At 37.9% G+C, this 25,018-nt stretch overlaps 1 protein-coding gene across 2 annotated transcripts in view; it reads left to right on the forward strand.

Annotated features, from left to right (window-relative positions):
* bltp3a (bridge-like lipid transfer protein family member 3A) overlaps window positions 1–25,018 on the forward strand; it is a 54,452-nt gene that overhangs the window by 11,501 nt on the left and 17,933 nt on the right. For both annotated transcript variants that reach the window (XM_056249767.1, XM_056249768.1), the window contains exons 2-10: window positions 9,637–9,799; window positions 9,909–9,947; window positions 11,169–11,260; window positions 14,697–14,886; window positions 18,741–18,881; window positions 19,213–19,383; window positions 20,502–20,682; window positions 21,677–21,763; window positions 24,641–24,811. In XM_056249767.1, coding sequence (XP_056105742.1) covers window positions 9,637–9,799; window positions 9,909–9,947; window positions 11,169–11,260; window positions 14,697–14,886; window positions 18,741–18,881; window positions 19,213–19,383; window positions 20,502–20,682; window positions 21,677–21,763; window positions 24,641–24,811 — 1,235 coding nt within the window. The remainder of the gene's footprint in view (window positions 1–9,636; window positions 9,800–9,908; window positions 9,948–11,168; window positions 11,261–14,696; window positions 14,887–18,740; window positions 18,882–19,212; window positions 19,384–20,501; window positions 20,683–21,676; window positions 21,764–24,640; window positions 24,812–25,018) is intronic.

Consider the following 25,018-nt stretch of genomic DNA (forward strand, 5'->3'; position numbering starts at 1 on the left):
GTAAAAGTAGTGTTTATTATTTACAGTAATAAAATAAAATGAAAAATCCACTTTGTTTACTTCATTAATGTGTTTACTGTGTTAATGAACTGAGGATGAGATTCGGTATTCGGTTTCGGATTCGGCAGAATCTTAACCAGTGGATTCGGTATTCGGCCGAACCCCACAAATCTGGATTCGGTGCATCCCTAGTAATAATTGAAACCTTAAATCTGATATAATGACGATATTCTGGCATAGAGATACAAACCACTCTCATTTCATGTCCAAAGAATGAGGAAGACAGTTCTACATCATTTCTACATCAAGCAGTGTTTGGGCTGTTATCTCCCAGCAGGCTCTCTGTGGGTGTTAAAGCACATGCTAGTTCCTGCTGTTCGGCGTCTCAGCTGAAGCTCTGCCAGCTCTCCCTCGTTCAGCTGACAGCCGTTATGCTTGTTTGATATGCACACACTCCCGGACCTTCTCTTTAGTAGTGTTTACTAAGGCAAGCATCACTACTAGTGCTCATACTGAGGGGTAGGGATTTCAGCAGACCTCTACCACTCAATATTAAATGTTGACATGTAATGCATTTTTATGCTACAAATGAAGGATGAAGTGAGCTTTTTATTAATCAGAATAATCAGAATGATATCGTCTACTGGTGTGGATGCTAATATAGTTATCGTTATAGTTATTGGTGTGAACTGGCCTTACTTGATGAGTAGGGGTGGGAATCTTTGGTCACCTCACGATCCGATCCGATTCCGATTCTGGGAGTCTCTGGAATCGGATCGATTCCGATTCCCCCCCCCTTATTAATTCATTAGTTTACATAAGTAATTAAGTAGCCTACTTTTTAAAAAATAATTACAAATTAATTGTTTTTTATTAAAACAGTTGTATGTTAAGAATTTTAAACTAATATAGGCTAACTAATATATCTATAAGTATAGAAAAATATAACAAACAACAAACAAAAAGTGCTTTCAGTAGCCTATAGATTATCTGAACGTTTTCCATTCAAGAACTGTGAGTGATTTTTCTTCATCTTTACTGTTGTTTTTTACCATGACATCATAGACTGCGGGAGATCTATTAAGCTGCATTCACGCACGCATCTCTTTTGAAATAAAAGAAGTAAGGCGGTGTGTCCTGTCCGTTTAATCCCTTAAGACATAACTGGCTGTGTTTACGTTAATTTTGCACAACTAGGCTACATTAAACCACTACACGGAGTCGCGGAGTCGCACAGCCGCATGCGCGAGCAGTCTCACAAACAAAGCGCGCGTCAGCATTTGAAATTGAAAGCAGCCTTCTGTTAGTGAAGTTCATTTTTAAAAAATAAAGTCCACTGCATTCCAAACCACATAAATGATGACTTCGTAGAACATTTGTAAGGAAAATACCGACGGGCGAGACAGCACACTTCAAGTGTAACATCAAAGAAAGCGCGCGTCTCTCACAGCGTATCCTGTGCAATGAAGCCTGTGAATGTCCTTGTAATTCGCTTCAACCTTTCCGAACTTTATGAAAGATTATTTACGGAAGGTTCGAGTGGTGTATGTGTGTGAGGAACAGTGTTGGGGAGTAGTTAACTACAAGTAGCGACGCTACTAACTTAGCTACATATTTCAGTAGCTTGGCAGTAGCTCAGTTGCTTTTTAAACAGCTTTTCCAGTAGCTAACTACTTTTTGCAGCAAGTAGCGGTGTAGCGCGAGCAAAAGCTACATTGTGTTTTGTTGAGCCTGCGCGAATCAGCGCGATGCAAGGATATTCTTCTTCTTGTTAGATTACAAACTAATTTGTTTTGCCATTACCGCCACCTGTTGTTTATTCACGCATCTTGCGGCTAACGGTTCACTGACGTACAGAAGACCTCAAGCACAAATTTAAGGACGCACATACAGGTGATTATTGGCCATTTTAAATGTATTAATTATCCTGCTTTATTGTAATGTTACATCAGATTTCTATTTCTGATTTAATTACAATGAACTGCATGATCTGTCCGCCAGTTTGGTAATGAACATAAAAGACCACTAAACTAAAGTTTGCGCCATCGTGTTTCAGTTGAACAAAAAATGTAATCTTAGTTTGTTTATCGCACGACAAAGGCTTTGATCTAATTAAATTGCTGTATAGATTTGTTGTGACTGGATCCAGAGCGAACCGAACTGTGCTCACAACCAGCTTGTGATTCAGGTTCTTCTTTCACAGTAAATTCTGCGAGCTCCATCACTGCATGTGAGCGAGTTTAACGTGCATTGTCAGTGCCACATGTGAGCGCTTGTTCAATGTATTTTCTTGCCAAAATGCAACCATCTCACAATCGGTATTTTTGAGAAAAAGTCTATACATGCAATTTACGTTCGATGTAAATTTTGTTCTTGCAATGTTGTATTTGTTGCAATTTTGCACTTTTGACAAACAGTCTGAGATATTTGAGTGTTGTGTGTAATAAAACAATAAAAATCATAATTGTATTGCATTGTTTTAAACACTAAATATTTTACTTAAAACATTCCTCAGACACTTATTCAGTTATTTATAATATATGTTGTTCAAAAAAAGCAAAAGTAGTTTCAATGTAGCTAGCTACTTTTTGATCGTAACTTGTAGTGTAGCTAACTACTTTTCCAAAAGGGTAGCTTGACTGTAGTTTAACTACTTTAACTAACGAGTAGCTTGTAGCTTGTCAAACTACAGTTTCAAAGTAGCTTCCCCAACACTGGTGAGGAATTGGAAGCAAGCAGAATACGGGTGTTTCTAAAGCAAACTCAACGTCATCGCACATCTGGTTAAAAACTAAGCTCAGAATCGATCCAGAATCGTTGGAGAGAGAATCGCGATGCATCGATGGATCGATTTTTTCTCCCACCCCTATTGATGAGACTTATGATTTTTGGCTTGAAGAAAATACAAATCCAATAGATGTACATTAAAGGGGCCATATCTAGGCTAGCTCTTGTATTGGGTTGTGGGTCAATTTGACCCTTAAGATTTTTGAATGGTTGGAAATACTGGTTAACATATGATACTTTTCTTGAAATGTTGTACATTTTTCTCATTTAGGGTCATAAACCGTCGCCAGCGGGGCAAAAGGTGGTGACGATTCCTGTTATATATAATAATTTCTATTACGATTATGATGTTTCTGGGTCAGTTTGAACCGCATATATCATGGTTAAAGGCAGCTGAACAGACCCAAAATAAAAATATATTTTTTGTAGTGCTGGGCAACGATTACAATTTTTAATCGCGATTAATCGCATGAATATTTGCGATTAATCGCGATTAATTGCATTGTTACGCGCAAGACTGAACAATGAATTCTAAAGTAGTGTATTGCGCACTTTTGATTTAAATGTACTGCTATATACACAAAAGTGCAATAACATGTGGTTTGCAAAAACTTTAAACAAATAAGGGGCTTTATTCCAGCAGTATTACCTTTACACAGTAGCAATAAAATATTTATTGTAAATCTCAACTTAAACATTAATGTAATCAAATCAAATATTAAAACAAAGCTATGCCACATGCCAGGGCATTACCTTTTATCTAGCTTGTTAAAACGAGTCCAGTTTTCTTGTTTTTTTTTTTCTGAACAGGTATCAACAGGTATCTTTTATCAGGGAGCAGCAGAAACAGTATATGTAGTCAGAGGTCATGACCACTACAGATATAAGTCGACCAACGTTACTTCTCTGATAGTAGCTTAGCTTTGGTCATGACATGGTTTCCCATGTACACTAAGATTACATTAAACAGATGTAAAGCCCAATTTATACTTCTGCGTCGAACTCACGCCGTAGATTCGTAACTGCTGTGTGTAGCGCGCGTACCCTGACGTGCACCTCTCCAAAAATAACAATGCGTCAATTCTACGCGTATCGCAAGCGCTGTGATTGCTAGAACCGCTCCCCGGGTTTCACATGCATGCTCCCTCTGCATGTGTAATTGCGCGTCAAGGGGGACAACGACGCATAAGTATAAATGAAAACCAACGCGTAGTCTAGAGGCTCCGGCGTAGAATTATAAATCAGCCTAGAGTGAGCTAGGTGAAGTGGTCGAGCACAGGTGCAGCGACAAGCGGGTGCATTCCTGTGAAACTGTTGCGGTCATGCTCGCCTCACGCACGCGCCCGCGCTCTCCTGTTGCCGAAGTTGAATTGTCTATTGTAGCTACACGACGCGCAGCACAAATCATTGGAAGAGACTGATCCTCGGCTCGCTGTTTGAGTTTCCCAATCTAAATAGTTATCAGGACGTCACCAACAGAAGGGAATTCACATGGGCAGAGCATCTCCGCTAAACTAAACGCAGGCCTATCAGGTAAAGTTATGTATAATTTTAATTTAAATTAAAAAGGCTACAGCTGCGTAGCGCACAGAAGCCATTGCCATGGTTACTATCCATGGAGCGCCTGTCATTCACTCGCGGAGCGCTGCCTCCCTTTCTGTTCACCTGAGAGAACCTGCCAAAGCCTCTCCACTGCTTGTTTGGGTGGGTTATTTGCTGGCTGACCAACATCCCACCCCTCCTGTGATCATGGTTTGACTGTAGGCCTATGTGTATTCAGAGCCAGTGTGCAACGGACTTTCAAAATAATAATAAAAAAAAAACTGCGTTAACGTGCGATAAAAAACATTGTCGGCATTAATTAAAAAATGCGTTAACGCGATAATAACGCGTTAACTTGCCCAGCCCTAATTTTTTGATTATTGATTTTGAATCTTAATACAAGGGCTTAATACACCAGAATATCACGCAACTGTCCAGAACACCTTGATCATCGTGTTGGCGAGTTGCACAGGCATGCACCTCTTACATTTGTACAAATCTCTTCTTTTCTTTTCTGTCCCGGCTGTTGTTTTGCAGTTTCATTAGTGTGTGAGTGGGACTGAACAGCCAAGACTACTGAAGTGGATTGAATCTGCTTGTTCATTTGCTAAGTGATATGGATAACCAGGACAATCCTGCTGGAGTAACCTGGGGTTAAGTGCCTTGGCCAAGTGACTCGCTCTATCTGGGGATTGAACCCAGCAACCTTATGGTTATCAGGCCATGAACCCCATGAACAAAATCAGCTTCAAGCTGTTACACACATTTAAAATGTACAGTCTTAATCTTCCCAGAAAACTGAAAAAAATATTGATGAATATTGATGACTCGCCTTGCACTCAGGGGTCCAATCAAATCTCTATAATGAGAACGCCTCTCCCTCTAATACCACTTGCAACCGACTAGCAAATCTTGGCTTGTGATTGTGTCATAAAGTAATGGCTATTGGCTATTAAAAAAAGACGCCCAATCTCGCCCAGTTAGAAATGTCTACAAAGGAAGGAAAATCGCCTTATCGGGGGTTTTTAACCATTACACCCGAGGCTTTGATGCTGTAGTCGCACAGAAACTCCTTTTAACAGAAGGCTTTTTTGTCATCAAGTTGTTGGGGGCTTTTTTTCTGAGAAGGAAGGATTTAGTGAAAGGAGTATTTATAATCTAGGCTTGCGTGATGTGTGGCTGTGGTCTCTTCACAGAACGCTGAACTCGCATTACTGAGAGTCTCGTCTACGGTCATCAGCCTGATATGTTAGTAGTTTTCACACTGTTTGTTAAGGTCTGTGGGAGAGGAACGGGGGAAACTACAGGAGCGTAAGAAAGGAGGAATGGATAATGATGGTGTGAGGAGATATGACCAGATCCAGCCCTCTTAGCCATTCAAGGGCCACATTTACTAAACGTGTCAAATTAGCATAAGACGTCAATCCCATTAAAAGCGCCGATGGGAGTGGAAAGTTTTGCGCGTGACGATGTGCAAATGAAAGAACACAGACGCAACCGGGTCATTTCCTTAATGACCAAGGCAATCTACCAAGAGCAGCGCAAATTAGCATCTGGAATTAAGACGTGCTTTTTCGGGGTAGTAAATAATGCCGCAAACACCAGTCAATTGACAAACGGAAACCTTAGTAAATCACCATGATTCATTTAAATACTCTCCTCCCATTGCGTCTTTAGTAAATCCTAACAGTATTTCTTTAACGGTTACTAAACCGTCTTTAGTAAATCCTAACGGTATTTCTTTAACGCCAAACGAAGGTTTGCGCTGGAGTAAGCTGTTAGTAAATCTGCCCTCAAGTGTACTTTTGTTGGGTGTATTATTATATTTCTGGGCTGCGTCTGAAATCATATACTCTCTTGAGTAGGTACTTATTTTGAGTAAGTAATTACTTTGCGAGTAATTATTTTTCGCCATTACAACATGGCTGATGTAGTATACGTCTGGATTACATTCATACACATTCGCATTATGTGGAGCATAGAAGTATATTTTATTTTTTCGGTCAAAAATAAATCCCTTTAAGAAATATGAATACATAAATACGATGAGCATATACATAAACACTGACCCCCGGTTTCACAGACCAGGCTTAGGTCTAGTCCCAGACTAAAATGCTTGTTTGAGGTGTTTTAACTGAAAGCAACTTGCACTGACATATCTTAAAATATTTGTTTTAAGGAATGTTTTGTCTCAAGATGCACACCAATGCTTTTTTTTTTTCTTGGGCACGTTTATAAAAGCTACTTAAATGTTCTTTGAACTAATGCTAAATCCTGGCTTAATCTAAGCCCTGTCTGTGAAACCAGGCATAAATGTCAAAAGGATGTTGTGTTTTTTGCTATCACCCAGCCCTACGTTGAAGCGACTAACCCTCTCAGCAGAAGAGATAGAGAAAGACGACGGATGAGATAAACACACCTGGAGACCGCAGAGACGTGCTGAGTTTACAGACGTCTGGCTGTTGTTTGTCCCATAATCCTCTCTGTTCTCGCTGCTTTATGTCAACTGGGTCACTCTGACTAGAAAACTCTTTCATCATCTCCTGCAACCTTTTCTACTGTCTTCCCCTCTTCTTATTTTATTTAATATCAGTGTTATTTTAGGGGACATTTACACTACACTGTTTTCAACTAAAAACGGACAACTTTTTATTTGTTTTGGGCGTTCAATTAAACGACAACGCCGTTTTGGGGGCCTGAAAATGCAAACTTTTGAAAACGGGTTTCAAAGTGCACGTTTTTGAAAACTTATACTGTTATCGTATGCTTGTAAACTACAAAAACGTGAATTTGTGAAAATGCGCATGTGTATTATGTGTTCAGCGTAGTGTTTCTTTACAAAGTGACATCGCCACCTACTGGCCTGGCATGAATAATACAGCGATTTGTCGTTTTCACTGATCCATGTGAACAACGGTGTCGTCTGTACGTGAAAATACAAAAGAAAAACTTTTTCCGTGTTTACTACATTGTTGTCGTGTAAACGTACCCTTGAGATATTATTATAGTTTTACTGATATTTTGTACGTTTTTATATTTATTTATTTTTGTTTTAATTTTAATTTGATTGTTTTTGTCGATTTTATTATTTATTTACTTTCTTTTTAAAATGTCTATATAGTTTTGAACAAATTATTTCAGTACATTAAGTTATAAAAAGTTATAGAAAACAGAAACCTTGGCAACTAGCCGGATTAAAATAAGTTTAAGTTATTTTTTTATACTTTGTTTCAGTAAAAGCTTACTTTATTACAAGTAAAACAAATATTTTTGCATCGCTTTAGTTTCAGGTAACTTTAATCGCCCTGTTTCCTTTTCTCTCTTTCTCAGAAGAATAACAGTCACATAATCCTGTGTGATTTTCTTTTTTCAGTAAAACACAAAAGGAGAAGCTTTGAGGAATGTTCACGCTGCTCTTTGCTTTACAGTGACCAAAAATCTTAAGCCAAAAATTCTCATTTGCACTTTTTTTTCAGTCTCAGTTAGAAAACTTCTGAAGTATTGAATACGGCAAGATGTGTAATTAAATTCTCATTGTCCTCAACAATAACACATCAAAGCATCACAGAGAATCACAATCATGTATCGCAGCATATACGGTTAACCGCGCCATGTTGAAATGTGACTGAAGTGGTGTGGTAATATTGCATGGCAGTATTTTCCCTGTCTTTGGTCTTCTGAAGGCTGGGTTCATCTTTGAAGTCTTTGAACAGATGGAGATTTCCCATTCAAATGCATGAAACGCTTCAGTGTTTTGAAGCGGCCACTCTGTGCTCTGCGTTTACAGTGGATGTGCTGTTTTCATCTTAGGAAGCGTTTAGGCTGGTGACCGCAGTGCTGTACAGTGAATATTAGATGTGCTCTGTGTGCTTGTGTCTGTGATCTCAGCAGGTTTTGAGGGCAGAGGTTAGAAACGCTCCCGTGAGCTTAAAGCAGTCTTACTGCAGGCCTGTTGTAATCGTATTACCCACAGTTAGTCAATGACTGTCTTTGTGATGGCGTTTCAGCTCAGACATCAGTTCCTTAAAATATAATCGCGTCAAAAGTGGGGAATGAAATGGAGATGACACGAAGATCAAGACTTTTTAAAGAATATGACTTTTATATGTTCCCATGACCTGAAATGTTATTGGTTATTAAGTTTTATCCTAAGGATGACATAAATATAATGTATAACATAAATATAAACATAATACTATTTATGAATTAATAATTTATTACATTTGGGTCAATGACATGACATGGATTTGATTTTTTGTGTCTAATTGCATTATATAAAATAATTTGTCAATTATTGACGTGCATCACTTTATTCTACATAACTTACTTAGTTTGAATTAATTTTCAGTTCATTCAAATAATAAATATTATTTTATGTTTTGGTATCTTAAACCCACAAAATGTCAGGTGGCACAACCGTCCACATAAATGAACTGACTAAGGAAACGATTTAAAACGATTTCTTAATTATAAAATACTAGAGAAAATAAAATAGTATGGATTTGTTTATTTCTCATTGACTCATTTGTAAAATATCTATTTTTTTAATGTTAAATATTAAATATTTATACACTATTATATACTATAAATATAATATTAAAATACTTGAATGCTTGAAATAATTCTTAAATGATTGTGTTTTTTAACATGTATTTAAGGTGAAAGGAAAATACATTATTACTTTTTACTTGATGGTTACACCGTATGACATTTGTCAAGTCATTAAACGGGAAATGTAGCCTATGCCCTCTTACAAAGTCTTGATTTTGTTTTTGGACTCTACTAGAATAGATTTTCATGACTGAATGTTCAAAAAACATATTATTTTTCATATATTCTCCATTGTTGCAGCTCCTCTCTTCCCAGTCTGTCAGCATCGGTCTGTTTAGTTCATGTCTCTCAGAAAAGCACAATGTGCTCTGATTGGTCGGCTTGATCAGTGTGTTGTGATTGGTCAAGCACTTTGAGTGTGTTTGAGAAATGTCCCGCCCCTTACCATAACCTTTCCATACCCCTTCAAACTCCTGAAGCGAACTTCGTTTTGGCCTGATTTTTTTCGAAATGACATCACACTTGTTAGTTCTTCGATTTCACTTTAAGTATATCGGGGCCTTAAACCAAATTTTACATGTATAAAAGCATAATAAATTCAAAATCTTCTTGGAAATGGTGTAAAACATGAGTTCTAAGAACATCTTACATGTTTTAAACAGAATTTTAAACAAATGTTCCTTTTATTAATGGTGGACCCTTATTGACTCATAACTCTTAAACCATCTAAGCAATCAGTGCTTTGGTCTTGTGTAGGTTCACTAAGAACCTCTCCCCAGATAAGATCAACCTGAGCACACTGAAGGGAGAGGGTCAGCTATCCAACCTGGAGCTGGATGAGGAGGTCCTGCAGAACATGCTGGATCTGCCCACCTGGCTGGCCGTCACCCGCGTCTACTGCAACAAGGCTGCTATACGGGTAGGGTGGAGGAATCATCATTAACCTCAAGCTGTGAGAGGATATAACTGTCATGAATAACGTTATAGCTTGGAGAACTGTAGTTAAATGTCTTTTCCCCCCATGTCAGATACAATGGACGAAGTTGAAGACCAGTCCCATATGTTTGGTAAGAATCTCCCCGAGTGTGTTTCCACTCTTACGTCATGCTCAGTCACATTCTGCCATCCCCATGTTTATCACATGATCTCCAGTCCCTTTTCACTTCTGCAAAAGGACCTATATTTTATTTTTGTGATTCACTCAGATGTTACAGTGTCTGATAAGGTCAGACAGAGTGCAAGAATGACAGTACAGTTTTTCAGTGGCTTGGTCTACAGCTAATTTCTCCATTGGCGTTTCAGCAGTTTTAGAATTTAAACAAACCAATCAGAGATTAATGGCAAACCGTAGCAGTTGATCTGAAGCATAAACAAATGCAAAATATGTGAGAATGAATGAACTCCTCTAGTAAGTCATTGCAAATGATGAGGTTGAATAAGTCTGGGACTTTTTGTGCTTTTTTTAACACTCATGCATTCCGATCCATTTTGACTTGTATGATATGCATTGATAATTTGGTTCCCCTACTAAAAACTTTGCAAATGAGCAAAGACTATCAATATACACATAATAAAAAAAAATATATATATAAGATATAATCATAAAATAACATTTTGAATTGGGTATTAACTGAGGCTGTAACGTGATCTTGTCTCAATTCTGTAAAAAAAAATCATATCTCACTCACTTTTGCGTCTGAATTTTGTTGATAAACATGAATATGCACAACTATTGATGAACGATTGCAGCATGAATTGATCACCATTTTCATCTAAAAGTGAAAAAAACCTTTTAAAGGTTTTCTTGCATTGCAGTGATTTTCTTTAGCTCATGTAAAATGTGAAGTTTCAAAGAATTTCTCATTTTATAATTAATAAAAAGGGGGTTAATGTATAATAACATGGTAATAACCTTCAGAATTTTGACATTTTGGAATTTCAACATGTTAATGAGAAGTTATTAATCAGATACAATATGTTGTTAGTTGAAAAATATTAAGTTAAGACTGTTTTATAAGCTTGTGTTCGGAACAGACTCAGGAATGAAAAAATTGTATGCAGATTTTGAATCCATGTTGTGCATTAATGCTCTACCCTTACAACATCCCATACATTAGATCAACTAGTTAAAGTTAGCTAGTGTTCACTCAGGGATTTCAGGGAGATTCCCGTTCTTACATATTCTATAGATTATGTATGGCTTGAGAAGTGTAGATCATAATAAACAAGTGACTAACAATACATCAGAAGTTCTGACCCATTGAATTCTGTTTCCTCTCCTTTTGCAGTTCCTGGATAAAGTAGAAGTTGAAATGAGAACCTGTGAAGAACCGCGGCCCCCAAACGGCCCTTCTCCAATAGCCATCACTGCAGGCCAAAGGTCAGAGGGATCTGCCGTCCTCCTTTTAGTATACAAATGCACAGTGGTTTACAAATCATACAGAGAGTGTTGAAAGCTCCCTATGATGTCCTCTCCATCGTGCACAGTGACATTTAGATTCATTAGTGGTACTTGCTAAGTCAAGCATCAATACTTAATACCAAGTATTGGCAGAGTAAAACATATCGCACAAATGTACTACAAACAAATGATTCCTCAAAAGGTGGCCATAAATTAGATCCCTTATAAGCTATGAAGTGGGGACACAAGCCAAATCTATAGGAAACAGAATACCATTAGAATATTCTTTATAATATCAGCAACAAGCCAGAATGTTTAATTAAAATTATATGTATTTTTTTTATCATCAATGAATAAAAAGCGTTTTATCATCATCATTAGGCACACAGCACTTGACACAACACTTCATGTTTTATTTTAACTAAACAACATACAATATAAGACAATATTTATAGTTAAATTGTAAATTTTGTCTTTATTCATTAAAATGCATAATATCAGCGTCATATCATATGCATACCATGCAGTTATTATAGTCATTACAATTCAAGTCTAACCTTTTTATCATAGTAAAAATCTATATATCGTTCCCAAAAAAAAGTATTGTTTAGCGTAAAACATTTTAAAGCAACACTATGTAACTTTTCAACCTTCATAATTTATTTCCAAGACCCTTGTGATGGTACATCGACTTACAATAGGTTAAATGACACGTCTGCCATAGCCTGACGTGGTCTGTGTCGCTTTTACTGGCACTGTAACTTCAGGTTTCGGGTAGTAACCCGAGCACAAAAAGAACTACAAAACTCGACTGCTTTACGGCATACGTCACTTCCCCCACCACTTCCTCAAATTGTCTATGGCCATTGCAGACATCTCAAGTCTCCCTCATATTGATAGTGTCTCCCTGATGCCCGCAAATTAGTTCAGATCTGCCGGAATCTAGGGATGGGCATTTAAAAAAAATATTGCATTCGAATATTCGGGCTCATAAAAATCGAATATTCGTTTATTTAAATGATGTTTAACGAAAAAGACGTTATTTTTTTAAGTTTAATTTTTTTTACATTTTTGTCACCATTTCTGAACAAGCTTACAATTAGGCAATATACACAACAAGCTTACAATATATGTTAAAGTTTTCTTTTAGTTGAAAACATTAAACAGTAGGCCTATGTGTAAACAAAAAAATATAAAAAAAACTAAAGCATTAATAAAAGCATGCTCAAGCAGCGCGAATGGGAAAAAAAACGCCTAAATAAAGCAGATTGCGCCAGATATCGTACAGAACGTACACACACACTCGAGTCAGCATATGATTATCGTGTTTATATTGTTTCACGTTTATATTGAGAAAAACAATATCCACATGCAGGGGCGCCGCCAGCAATTTATGCTCGAGTGAGAAAAGACGCTGCGCTGACAGACAATTCAGAGGCACAAAGATAAGTGTTCTAAGTTTCTAACAGCACTTTGCGTTTTCTGTTCTTAAACCGGTCTCCCTCAACGAAACTTAAAGGAAGTATATGTCTCAAAATCGTTTAGCTATTAGATAAGTTATCATCTCGGATCACGCGGGGTCCAGCTGCGCTTACCTGCAGTCGTGAATGCAGTGTTGGTCAGCTGCCTTTCCTCATTCAACTGTTTGGATTTCATGTGAATTCTTATTCTGGTGATGATATTATAACTCAGATTAATTAATTAATTTGATCAAAAGTAATTCCATTTAGAAAGATCATTTTCAAGTAATTCCAAAATCGCAAGGCAGACGACAACACAACTTGTTAACACACTCCATAGCTCCACCGAGTGCATTTAATTATAACTGCGAGTTAGTGCTTGGGATTTATCATGGATTCACTGCATTTACGGCCAGCAAAGCAACGTAGTAAAAGTCGAATAGTATTTTATTTTTCGAATAATAATTACAGATCGAATATTCGAAAATTCGAATATTCGTGCACATCCCTACCGGAATCTAGAGCGTGCATGCGAGACAGAACATACTGCGCGTATAGCATACATAGCGCGCGAACGGCAGAGAGGGAGAGAGCGAGAGACCTTGCGAGTGTGCCTCACGAGTGTGCCTTCAAACCCCCTCCCGGTCAACAATCCAGTCACCAAGATATACCTCCCTGAAATGACTGCTTGCTGGTTGGGATGTCTGCCATTGTTGATTCCAAAGCCGGTGCTGGATAAACAGCGAGCGTGCGCGTGCGACAGTAAGCTAAATTATTTACGACAGCGGTAATGGACAATTCCGCTTCCAACCTGTAGGGCGACCGCTGAGGAAAAGTTGCTTGGTGTTGCTTTAAAGATTCGTGAACAGGCTGTCGATTACTTAAATGGTAAGGTGTTTACTTTCCTCACAAAAGCATTTTATTCAGTGTAGTGACGATTTTCTCCATTGACATCCATTCATAAAAATCGGCCTCTTCTTTCCTGCGTACCAGCGTTAGCATTAGCCGTTACGTTTTTTTTTTTTTTGGCTAAAGGTTGCAGGCTTGTCATCTAGTGGCTTTGCCTCTACTGTGTGTATTCATGTGTTTTGAAGGAGGCGTGGCTTTTAGATGCTCTGAAAAGGGAGAGTGGGATCTTAAGGTAGGGACACACCAAACCGACGGCAAAGAACTAGCGCTGATGAAAGCCGACTGCGTTGTCGTCTCGCGTCGCCTGCTTCGGGGCAAAAAATATGCACTCGAACACACAGAGAGAACTACAGCCGACTGTCAACTGGCATGCTCGTTCTGTGCCTGCGTGTAAATGAGACAACTGACTATTTCTGCAGATATATTCGTCATTTAAAAAGGGAAACTGACACTGCAGGCTGCAGACACACAAACCGTAAACAAAGCAGCACGTGCTAATCGTTTTGAATATCAACCCTGCTGATCACTCTCTTTATTCCACTCCGCTCATGTTAATATTAAAATATTCGCGCCGGAACACTCAGGTAAGATGACGTAACATCAGAAAAGCTTTCCGTCTGTACCGTCTTGACTTCTTTCCTCGCTGTTTTGCTTTTATCTTTGTGCACTGACTTGTTCGCTAAGCTGAAGACCCAATCAGAGTACTTTCTCTCACCGAAGGCCGACGGGAATCTACGTGCTGAATCGGCCCCCCAAAAAAACGGACGCCATTCAACTAAAGCCAACGGCTCTAAACAACCATGTCTGCCGACGCTCAAAAACCATTGGTGTGTCCCTGGCTTTATGCTTTCAAAGCTAGCTTGCTATTGCTAGCCTCTCAGAAATTGCCTACCCTACCTTTAAACGTATAAATTTCAGTTATTTTCCCATGCAACTTCTAATTCTTTTATTTTATTTCAGTTATTGAAAAGTTTTGGTTTTAGTGAACAATAACAAGGCTGGATTGATCGTTCTGTCTAACGGATGTGTGCGGTCTGTCTCCGCAGTGAGTACGGCTTCGCTGAGAAGGTTGTGGAAGGAATGTCTGTGATCATCAACTCCATCACGATTAAAGTTCAGGCCCGAGCGTTTCACGCCTCCTTCGAGCTCTGGCAGCTCCAGGGCTGCAGCCTCAACCCCGCGTGGCAGAAGAGCGACCTTCGGCACACACGCATTACACATCCTAAGACAGGAGAGGTACAGTACAGACGCTAGAGACAGTGCTATGCAACAGTATAGGGATCTCCCAGTCACGTGACCCCTAGCCGCGTGTCAGCCATTTTGACGGAATACATCTGTCGGCTACTCATAGATCCATTGCCGTGGGTAATATATATTATGTAATTATTAGTATATTATTATACTAATATTATAATTATTAGTATAATTAGCCTAAATATTGCAATACTTTGCGCTACAGTATTGATATAATTGCATGCGCAAAATCATGGTGCAAAATATCTCGATACTGAACAGAATCGATTTTTTCCCCCACCACGTCATGTCATCGCACTTATTATTAGTATCATAAAAATAAATATACAAGAGGAAGATAACGGAATCATATATCCATATGAAGCACCACAAGTTCTTTTTACAGGCATTAAATGTGTAGAAAAACTTCTTCGGTGGCATTACAGCTACCTTATTCACTTCCCATCACGCTACACCGGAGCTTCATTAAAAGAAAATGATTTTTCAATCATCACCGCACAGGTTGGTCAATGTATTTTTATCACCAAATTATAGTACCTGTAATAATTTTTAAACTGAGTTTACAGGGGAAACAAAATCACCAACAAGATTAAGTGTAGGGTGACCATATTTTGATTACCAAAACACTCGGCCCGGCAAACAGATGATACTCGAAATTTACTCAAAGATGCCTTATTAATTAATACATTTAAAGTAGCCTCCTCTGTATGGATAGAAAATTGTTATATTACAAGACACAAATTCAGATAGGCTTCTCAGAGGTTACTCAACATGTTTTATTATGACAGGTTTCAAAAATAATCAATGAAATAATGATAGAAATAATGTCTCTTCTGTATTAGAAAAATAAATATATAAATGATAAATAGCTAAAAGAAATACCTCCAAATTGAACAAAAATAGCTCTCACAAACTTACAAAAACGAACTAACAAAATATATTTATATCTTTAGTTTTCTTCCTCTTTATCCTGTTTTTCTTCCTCATCCTTGTTTGCCCATCTATATTTTGCTGTAGAGCTGATCTTTCCAAGCGATTTTTTTGAAAACCAGGACATTTTCGTCACTTTACAGGACATGTCCTGGGAAAACAGGACTGTTGGTCACCCTAATTAAGTGTATCTTTAATGAATTTGTTTAATCTAGTTTGATCCAAGAAAAATGAAATAATAGCCTATGCTTATATACTTTTTTATACTTATCACTGACTGTCACTGTAGTATGATAAACTGTCATTGAGACTGTTCTCTCAACCTGTGTTTCTAACGATTTATAAGAAGTGTCAAATAAAATACAAGATCAGCTTTTGGTATTTGAAAACGAAAGAATGTAATGTGATAATATAGCCTACGCCTAACGAATTAACTGATCTAGGAATGCATGTATGCGTTTTGCCTATTTATTGCCGCCAACCACTTTTCTCCGTTTTGTTTCTTTTGGGATACGGTATAAAGATATTCCTTTTGTATGATCACGTATCTGATCGTATCCAAATGCACAGCATCGCTCGGGCATGATAGGAATATTTCGCGACGAGCTGGATTATCACCGGCGGTTTAGCATTTTATAACCTATAAGCAGGTGTACGGTGTTCATGTTGGGCTGTCCTGCAACGCTGACCCCTCAATTTGGCACGTACGACACCGGCTGGAAGGAGCACCCGAGGTTATGCAACACTTTTGTCGCACTTAGCTTGAAGAAGTGCAAAAAATGTCCTCATTAGGGTTTTGTGGCATTAAAAGGGATTACCCTGGTTAAAACACCTTTCAGTATGAGCTGTCAGCTTCTTCATTTTAAAGAGCAAGTGAATCATTATAAGGGAGAAAAATAGCATTGGTTACATAATCTAAAAGGGGACAAAAGCAGCACAGATCAACAGATGTCAGATCAAAGTGTTTCTACGCTTCACTTCTCCTCCATTTGTTCCTCTTTCACTTGCGTTTCTCCACTCACTGAAGCACATGCTCATGAAGTCCCCTCTTAATTACTTTTCCAGACCAGCATTAGGTAATGAAATCCGGCCAATCATTTTGATATATGGACTGAGTCTTCAGGTTGCCAGATCTTCTAAATGAGCTGTAATGCAGTTAGATGTGAGATGGATGTTACACTCAAAGATGACCTCTCCTGCTTTCTTAATATAGAGCTGTGCTTCTGCTCGCCCTTCAGGGTTACGCCGCCCACAGTCAGTGGTGTAGAAAGCCAAATGCTCCGATTGTAATGTGTGTTTTTTTAGCCATCATGAAATCAAAACTGACACTATTTTCATGGTAGCACTTTATTTTACAGTCCTGTTCCACATGTACATACTATGTACTTATTATAGCAATTACAATAACTGGGTAATAACTAGGAACTAACCCTGAACCTAACCTTAACCCATGTAGTTACCTTATATAACCAGTACTTTCTTAGGTTAGTACACGTACTGTAAAATAGTGTAACCGTTTTCATAATACACTTGTCTGACAGTTTTCTCGACTACTGTTATATACACAATATGTATAAGAATGTTCATAAATCAAAAATGTATAACATTTAAATCGCATTGGCTGCAATTATCAAATTGCAAAGTCTGCAATTTAATTAAAAAATGTAAATGCACTGTGGGTTTAAGAGTTAAACGTGGCACTGTGAGCAGTTCATGATCTAATGCTTCACACAGACCCCAGCTCTGCATGTGCACTTGGGTCGCTTATATCGTGCATTTGGGAATGCCATTCGCATCACCCATTTCACCAGATTTAAAATGAGATGTATAAACCTGTAGCCAAACATGGAGGGCTCCCTGCAGGTTACCTTCAAAATAAAAGCATGAGGGGTTTAATGATTGAAAAAATATATATATTAGAATTCGAATTTTACATTTATACCATAACATATTATTTTTATTTCACATAACAATAGGATTATTACAATAGTAATATATTTTCATTTTTATTTTCATGAAAATCACATGATAATCACAATAAAAATCATAATAATTATTATTTTATAACTCTGTTTATGAACATTCAAATTTAAAGTTTTTCCCAAATCGTTAATCCCTTAAAGGAATAGTTCACCCAAAAATCATAATTTACTCAACCTCAAGTTTTAAAACATAATTGAATTTCTTCTACTGAACACAAACGATATTTTGAAGAATGTGGGTAACCAGTTGCTGGTAGCCATTGACTTTCATAGTAAGGAAAAAAAATATATTTATATTTTATAAAAATATAAATATATTTATATTTTATAAAAATATAAATATATTTTTAGTTTATAAAAATATTAATATATTTTTAAATAACGATATTTAACGGTTTTATTTTTTGGATTAACTATCCTTTAAAGGATGTTTGGTACCCAAAGTAAGTGCCAAAGTAAAGGGTTGGCACTTTTTTCCAAGAATGATTAATTTTCCAAAGTCATATAGTTAAAATCTCTGTATTTTTTCATATCGCAATATATATATGGTAGAAAATCTAAATATCACAGTGCCATTTTACCCCCAAAAACTGTGCAGCCCTGCTACTCCTGTAGGTAATACAGCCTCTCTTAAATCTTGCACATAGGTTAGGCAGTATTTCAATGACAGTTTACATGTAAGTGCAATAAAGGTTAGGACAATAATAGAAAGCAAAGACGGATTTTAAAAGGAAAATAGTTTTATTTTGAAGAAAGTCCATTCGATTGCCATCTTGGAATCACCACCTTTTAACTCTAATTCAATGTGGAAAGATTAAAATCTCCATGATTGCTGGCCAAGCTTGCATTAGTGACATGACTTGCCTGTGTTCATGTGTTCACTCATTTCATGAGTGTGTTGGCCTTTACTCTGGTGTCCTGCAGGTCCTGACGTTCAAGGAGATCAACTGGCAGAGTCTGCGCATTGAGGCAGATGCGATCGAGAGTGACGAACAGGATCTGGGCAGCACGCCACTGCGCCTCATCACCAACCAGGGGCGTATACGCATCGCTCTCAAACGCAGGGTACACTATTCATATCTATTTACACATCTTCTTCACAGAAAAACCCTCTTCATCACTTGTTTGCCAAAGTCACATGAGAACATTTTAAACTAGTCCTAGGTTTTTAACAGTTAACAGTTTTTCACTGTATCATTTTTACAGTCTTTTACCGTTAAAATCACGATCATTTTATAACACTGTATATTTATTGAATTAAATCACAGCCTTTGCGGTGTGATAATCACACTAACCTTATATCATGATTTTGGTTTGATGTCAGTATATCTTGCAGCCCTAATCAGAGGGGAATGGCATGTATTCTGTGCTGACGTTACTACCCTCCTCGTCTCAGGTGAAGGACTGTAATGTCTTGGCCTCTAAGCTGCTCTTCATACTGGATGATTTGCTGTGGGTGCTGACAGACTCGCAGCTCAAGGCCATCATCCACTACGCCAAGTCTCTGAGTGAGGCCATGGAGAAGTCCGCGCAGCAGAGGAAGAGCATGGCTGCTGAAACACTACAGGTGCCACACTGGACCCTTTAAATCCATCTCAAAAATGATATGAAGACAACTTAAGGGGCTTTTGCACCGGGTAGTTCAGGAAACTCAGTTGTAGGAACTAGCTACTAGGGTTCCCCCAGAACTAATGGTTCCCTTAGGAACGTTTTCCTGGTTGCATTGCGCCAGTAGGAACTCTGAAGTGACGTGAGCCGCGCTTGTTGTTGTGACTTTTATTTTGACGGCGCGGCGGACCTTTATTTTGCCAGAGAATGCCAGAGCCTGAGCACACAGCACTCGCATTCTCCGTCTTCACTAGTTTACGATCTATCTAACAGTCCTGTCTAATACGTTATTATATAGAACTGTTATACATAGAAAGACAGTATATGAAAAAGCATTAGCGTATGCTGTGTGGTTGATGTCCAGTGTCGCTAGCTCAGCAGAAATACATAATCATGTTTGGCTTGGTCCCCTCAAAGTTGCGTTGTATTTTCTCCTCAGTGTAAAGGTTAAGATGGCCATCTGTCACTGTTTTCCATGTTCGTAGTGTTAGTTCATGGAGTAAATAGGCTATAATCTGTGTGTTTACACAGCTTTTTAAAAAATGGCGGGAGCTGGTGTTTCGCGCGTGTGTTCAGCCAATCAGCGAACACTAACGTCACTGATAGTTCCTATAGTGCTGGTTTAGACCGACTCTGAAGTAGGAGCTAAATTAGTTCCTCCAAAAGGAGTTCCTAGAACTAAAAACATTCCCAGTTCCTGCGGTGCGAACACAGGAATGTCCGGAAAATCCGGGAACTTCCGCCAATAGTTCTAGGAACTATGAAAAGGTTCCTCCGGTGCAAAAGCCTCTTTAATGGTTAATGAGATACTCTTATCGACACATTAGATTTTAAGAACAAAAAGAAAAGGAAACCCTTTGCCCTACACTGCACTGCCTCAGGTTTTGGGGCAAAGGTTGTAGTGAGGCTTTTGAACACAATTGTCATTACAAAGCAGCTCAACAAAGTAAATGTTGTGTAAAGCCGTCTATAAGATATTAAATCCCGAGTGTAGCCCATCCAGCGTCAGCCACTCCCTGTGAATGACTCAGACAGTGCCGGAGTGTGTGTTTATGTCTCGTTGTATTTGTGCACCAGACTGCGCCTCCCTCTCCTGGGATCCACTCTCTGTGGACTGAACCTCCTCCACCCGAAGCGGTCGGGACTCCCGACACACTGGCCCAGTGTTTCGACCTCCATGATGTTAGAGAATCATCCTACCACACTTTCATCTCCCGTCTCGACCTGCATATCTGCAACGACAGCAGTTCAGATTCTGGTAATGAATTCAGATCACTGTTACCTTTCATTATATGTCTACCCAGTTACTTGAAAGGAAAAGTTCATTGAAAATTACATTTTGTAATTAATTCACTAGGACCCACTTTACATTGTGTTTTGCTAACATTTAAATGTATCATTTGATACAATGCACTTTTTGTGTACATACATGTTTAACATTGTCTTTATATAATTAACCAATTTTATCCCTTAACTCATCTTTGATCACCAAAAGTATATATTTAAAAGTTTTGTCCTTGAAAAATAGCTTGAATGTAACTCTACACCCTTGCCTCATTTATTTTATGCGGTTCTATGAATATGTAAATGAGCCCCGCCTCCACTCACTCACACCAGCTCAGAGATCCACTGGTTGACGATCACACGTTGATCTGATTGGTTACAGGGTCGTTTGTGACGTCAGAAACACCAGCGATTTCAAACCGTGTTTCTGAGACTGTCTTTGGTTCAAAATACTCAGCAATACTGTCGACTTATGAATTTACACATGGTTTGTCTTAAAGGATATTAAAAACACCACATAGACATATAAACTACATTAAAAACTTGATTTACACCACAGGGGGACTTTAAATCTGAAGTGGGGGGTGCTAATAAGTTATCACGTTACTTAACAACCACTTGCTTAACCAACACAAAATAGGTGTAGTTTTAAAGCTTAGAAGCTTGGCTTTACAGTGAATATAGGGAATATGACCATCACTTAATAAGTGGTTTTAAATTTGCTGGCATGTTAGAAGTGCTCTATTTTCATAGCGTGAAAAAATAACTGCGTGGAAAAAAGTAGTTTGGAAGTTCAAATAAATACCGTCTTTTGTGTTTAATGGAAAAAAGAAAGTCATGCAGGTTTGGAACCACATGGGGATGAAATAATGACAAAATTGAAGGGAACTAAACTTATCTTGTTAGCAGTTAGCTAGGTAAATAATCATAACACTGACATACCCATGTGATTTATCCTGTACACACAGATGAAGCTCCGCCTCCAGGAACACAGGGTGCGATGCAGCTGACCCTCCGGAAGCTGGGCTGGGATTACTACCCTTTCCACAGACCAGGTGACAGACGGGATTCATATCGTACACCCTCTGTTGCCTTTTCTGGCTCTGGCTTTCAGGGTCACGCCATATAAATTCACTTGACTATGTACACTACCTTTCAAAAATCCATTCTGCTCACCAATGCTGCATTTATTTGATCAAAAATACAGTCAAAACAGTAATATTCTAAAATATTTTTACACTTTAAAATAACTGTTTTCTGTTGTAAATATATTTTTCTATTTGAATGTATTTTAAAATGTAATTTATTCCTGTGATCAAAGCTGAATTTGCAGCATTATTACTTCAGTCTTTAGTGTCACATGACCCGTCAGAAATCATTGTAATATGATGATTTGATGATGAAGAAACAATTTAACAATTATAATTTATTATGATTTTATATTTTACTTCCCTGCTCCTTATTCATTTAAAGTTAGACATCAACCTTCTTAGTATTCCTCAATCAATTCATTATAAACAATGTAACAAAGAGTTGTTGTTTAAAAAGAATGTGTTTTCCAATAGTGCTGTCAAACGATTAATCGCGATTAATCGCATCCAAAATAAAAGTTTGTGTTTGCATAATATATGTGTGTGTAAAATTATTTTTAATACATAAATACCCACACATGCATGTGTATTTAAGAAATATTTGCATGTATATACTGTATATAGACTGAATGTAGCCTATATATATAATGTATATTTTATATAAATATAAACATTATAAATATACAAATAACATATTTTTCTTAAATATATACATGTGTGCATTTATATACAAAATAATTATACACAGTACACACACATATATTATGTAAACACAAACTTTTATTTTGGATGCGATTAATCGTGATTAATTGTTTGACAGCCCTATTTTCCAATACATTTTTGTGTGACCCGAGGTGTGTAACGTTGTAAGTATATTTTTTTCTGCATAACAATAATTGAATCTCTGATGACTGAATAGGGGTGTAACGGTACATGTATTCGTATTGAACCGTTTCGGTTCGAGGCTTCCGGTTCGGTACGCATACAAACCGAACGATTCCTTGGACCATTTTTCTTGCCGACAAAATTCGCGCTGGCGCGATCACCACAACGTTGCGCAACATCAAATGGCAAGCGTAATGAAAGCGGAACGAAACTGCGCTACTCATTATATTGTGCTTCACGGATCATTTATCAGTTCGGACCAGCAACATCTGTGCAGCGCGCGCCGATCTCGATCAAGCGACACTGTTACAACACAGCGCTAAGATCCAGTAAAGAAAACATTTGAATTCGCCACTGAAGTAATAACATCGCTGCGAGATCTAGTGAGAAGCATTCACATTTCTCCGTTATTAACCGTAGATCTCTATTAGATCAAACAGCGCTGACGTGGACACCAGGAGAAACATTGTGCCGTGAATGAACTAGTAATACTTTACGTCCACAGACCAGCAACATTCACCATGGATTTAATATAGTAGGCTAACACTAACTGTAACCAGTTTTGCTGGAATAGTGAACTGCTTTCAAGTACTTCACACATCTTTTTCCAGCTCTTCAAAACTCAAATAATATATAAATAAATATATAAATATATATATATTTAAATGTTATTTTTAATGTGATGACCAAAACATTATTTGTTCATCCTTCAAAGATTACCCCCATTTATAAACCTGAAAACTCAGTTATTTAAAAATATTTTTTTCTTTTAACAAATAAGAAATTTCTCTGGCATTTCTTTATTTTTGCTGTATCGAAAACGTACCGAACCGTGACTTTAAAACCGAGGTACGTACCGAACCGTGATTTTTGTGTACCGTTACACCCCTATGACTGAATAAGTGCAATTCACCTTCATTCCTACAAGGTGGCAATGTCTGATACACAATGATAACCTGATCTTTTACTCATTATTAAAAACAAAAGAATAGGAAGAATCATCAGCAAAACGAAATGAATTGGCTCAGTGGTCTGGTGAAGAAGCTGTCAGCGATCAAAATATTGATTATGAAGACTTGGAAAATGATAGTTTTGAGAATATGGTTGACATCGCGAAAATGAGTCTGACACTGAATATACAAAGGAAATAAGCTCTGATGATGACAGTAGCTATGTTTCCATCACCCTGTTTTTCTGCACATGTTGAAGTATCACATCAGAAACGAAAATGGAAACTGCAAATTTCAACAAAAAAAAATCAAATTTCACAAAAAAGACTTTACATCGGTTGAGGTGGTTTTTGACTCGATGGAAATGCATTTGCTGGATAAGCAACAGTCCCCCACTTGACTGATTGGCTGTTTCCGCTGATGGTGTTTTATTTACAGTTGGTTACTAGTTTACCAATACCACCGTCATCCGCTCAAATTATTATTTTTTTGCGACCTTTGATTCGCTTCACGTTTGGATGGAGACCCAGCTAGTGATGACAGTAAAAAGCATACGCTCTAATTAAACCCTTTCGAATTCTATTCTTTAATAATTGTTACTCTAATATCAGGAGAGTTTTATACTATTGCAGCAGTAAGAGAGCCATCCATGTTAAATATACTAGATCCGGGTCGCTAAAAACCCGAATATTAATGATTGGCAAAACCTTCATGCATTTGAAGTTTAACGTGCTATTAAAGAACATTCATTTGAAATATAATTCTTTGTTAACATTATAAATGTCTTTACTGTCACTTTTGATCAATTTAATGCATCCTTGTTGAATACAAGTATTCATTTCTATTTGAAAAAAAAACTAAAAACGTATTGTCCCCACACTTTTGAACGGTAATGTTGCTCTGAGCTTGTTTAGGTTGTCACTGTTTTGGTTGACTGCAGGGTAACTGGCAGATGTGTAGTTGAGTGAAGCCAGCTGTTCAGTGACATGTGCTGTGTGCGGGACAGGTGAGGGCTGCCGGCACTGGGAGCGTCACTGCGGGGCGATGGAGTCTCGTGCTCAGTGGGCCGCCAAACTGCTGCAGGAGTTTCAGAGGAGCGTGGAGGATCTGGGCATCCCTGGGCCTCACACAGAACCAAATGTGTCTGCTAAACACTCTCCGGCCAAAAAAGTCAAGGGTAAACTTTCTCATAACAACTCATTCCTTTTCTGCTGATGTCACCTCAGAGCTTTCTCTCTCAAGAGGTTCAGTTCTTATCATTTTGTAGTCTAAACACTAAAACTTATTTGAAGTGATGCACCGGTTCCTCAACAAATGTATGTATTTGTCATGAACGTGTTTTGTTTTCATTTTGAGAAGTTCTCTTGTTAATTTCATGATTTGA

The sequence above is a fragment of the Rhinichthys klamathensis genome, unplaced genomic scaffold (assembly GCF_029890125.1).
Source record: "Rhinichthys klamathensis goyatoka isolate OS25496 unplaced genomic scaffold, OSU_Roscu_1.1 h1tg000062l_1, whole genome shotgun sequence".
NCBI classification, from domain to species: domain Eukaryota; kingdom Metazoa; phylum Chordata; class Actinopteri; order Cypriniformes; family Leuciscidae; genus Rhinichthys; species Rhinichthys klamathensis.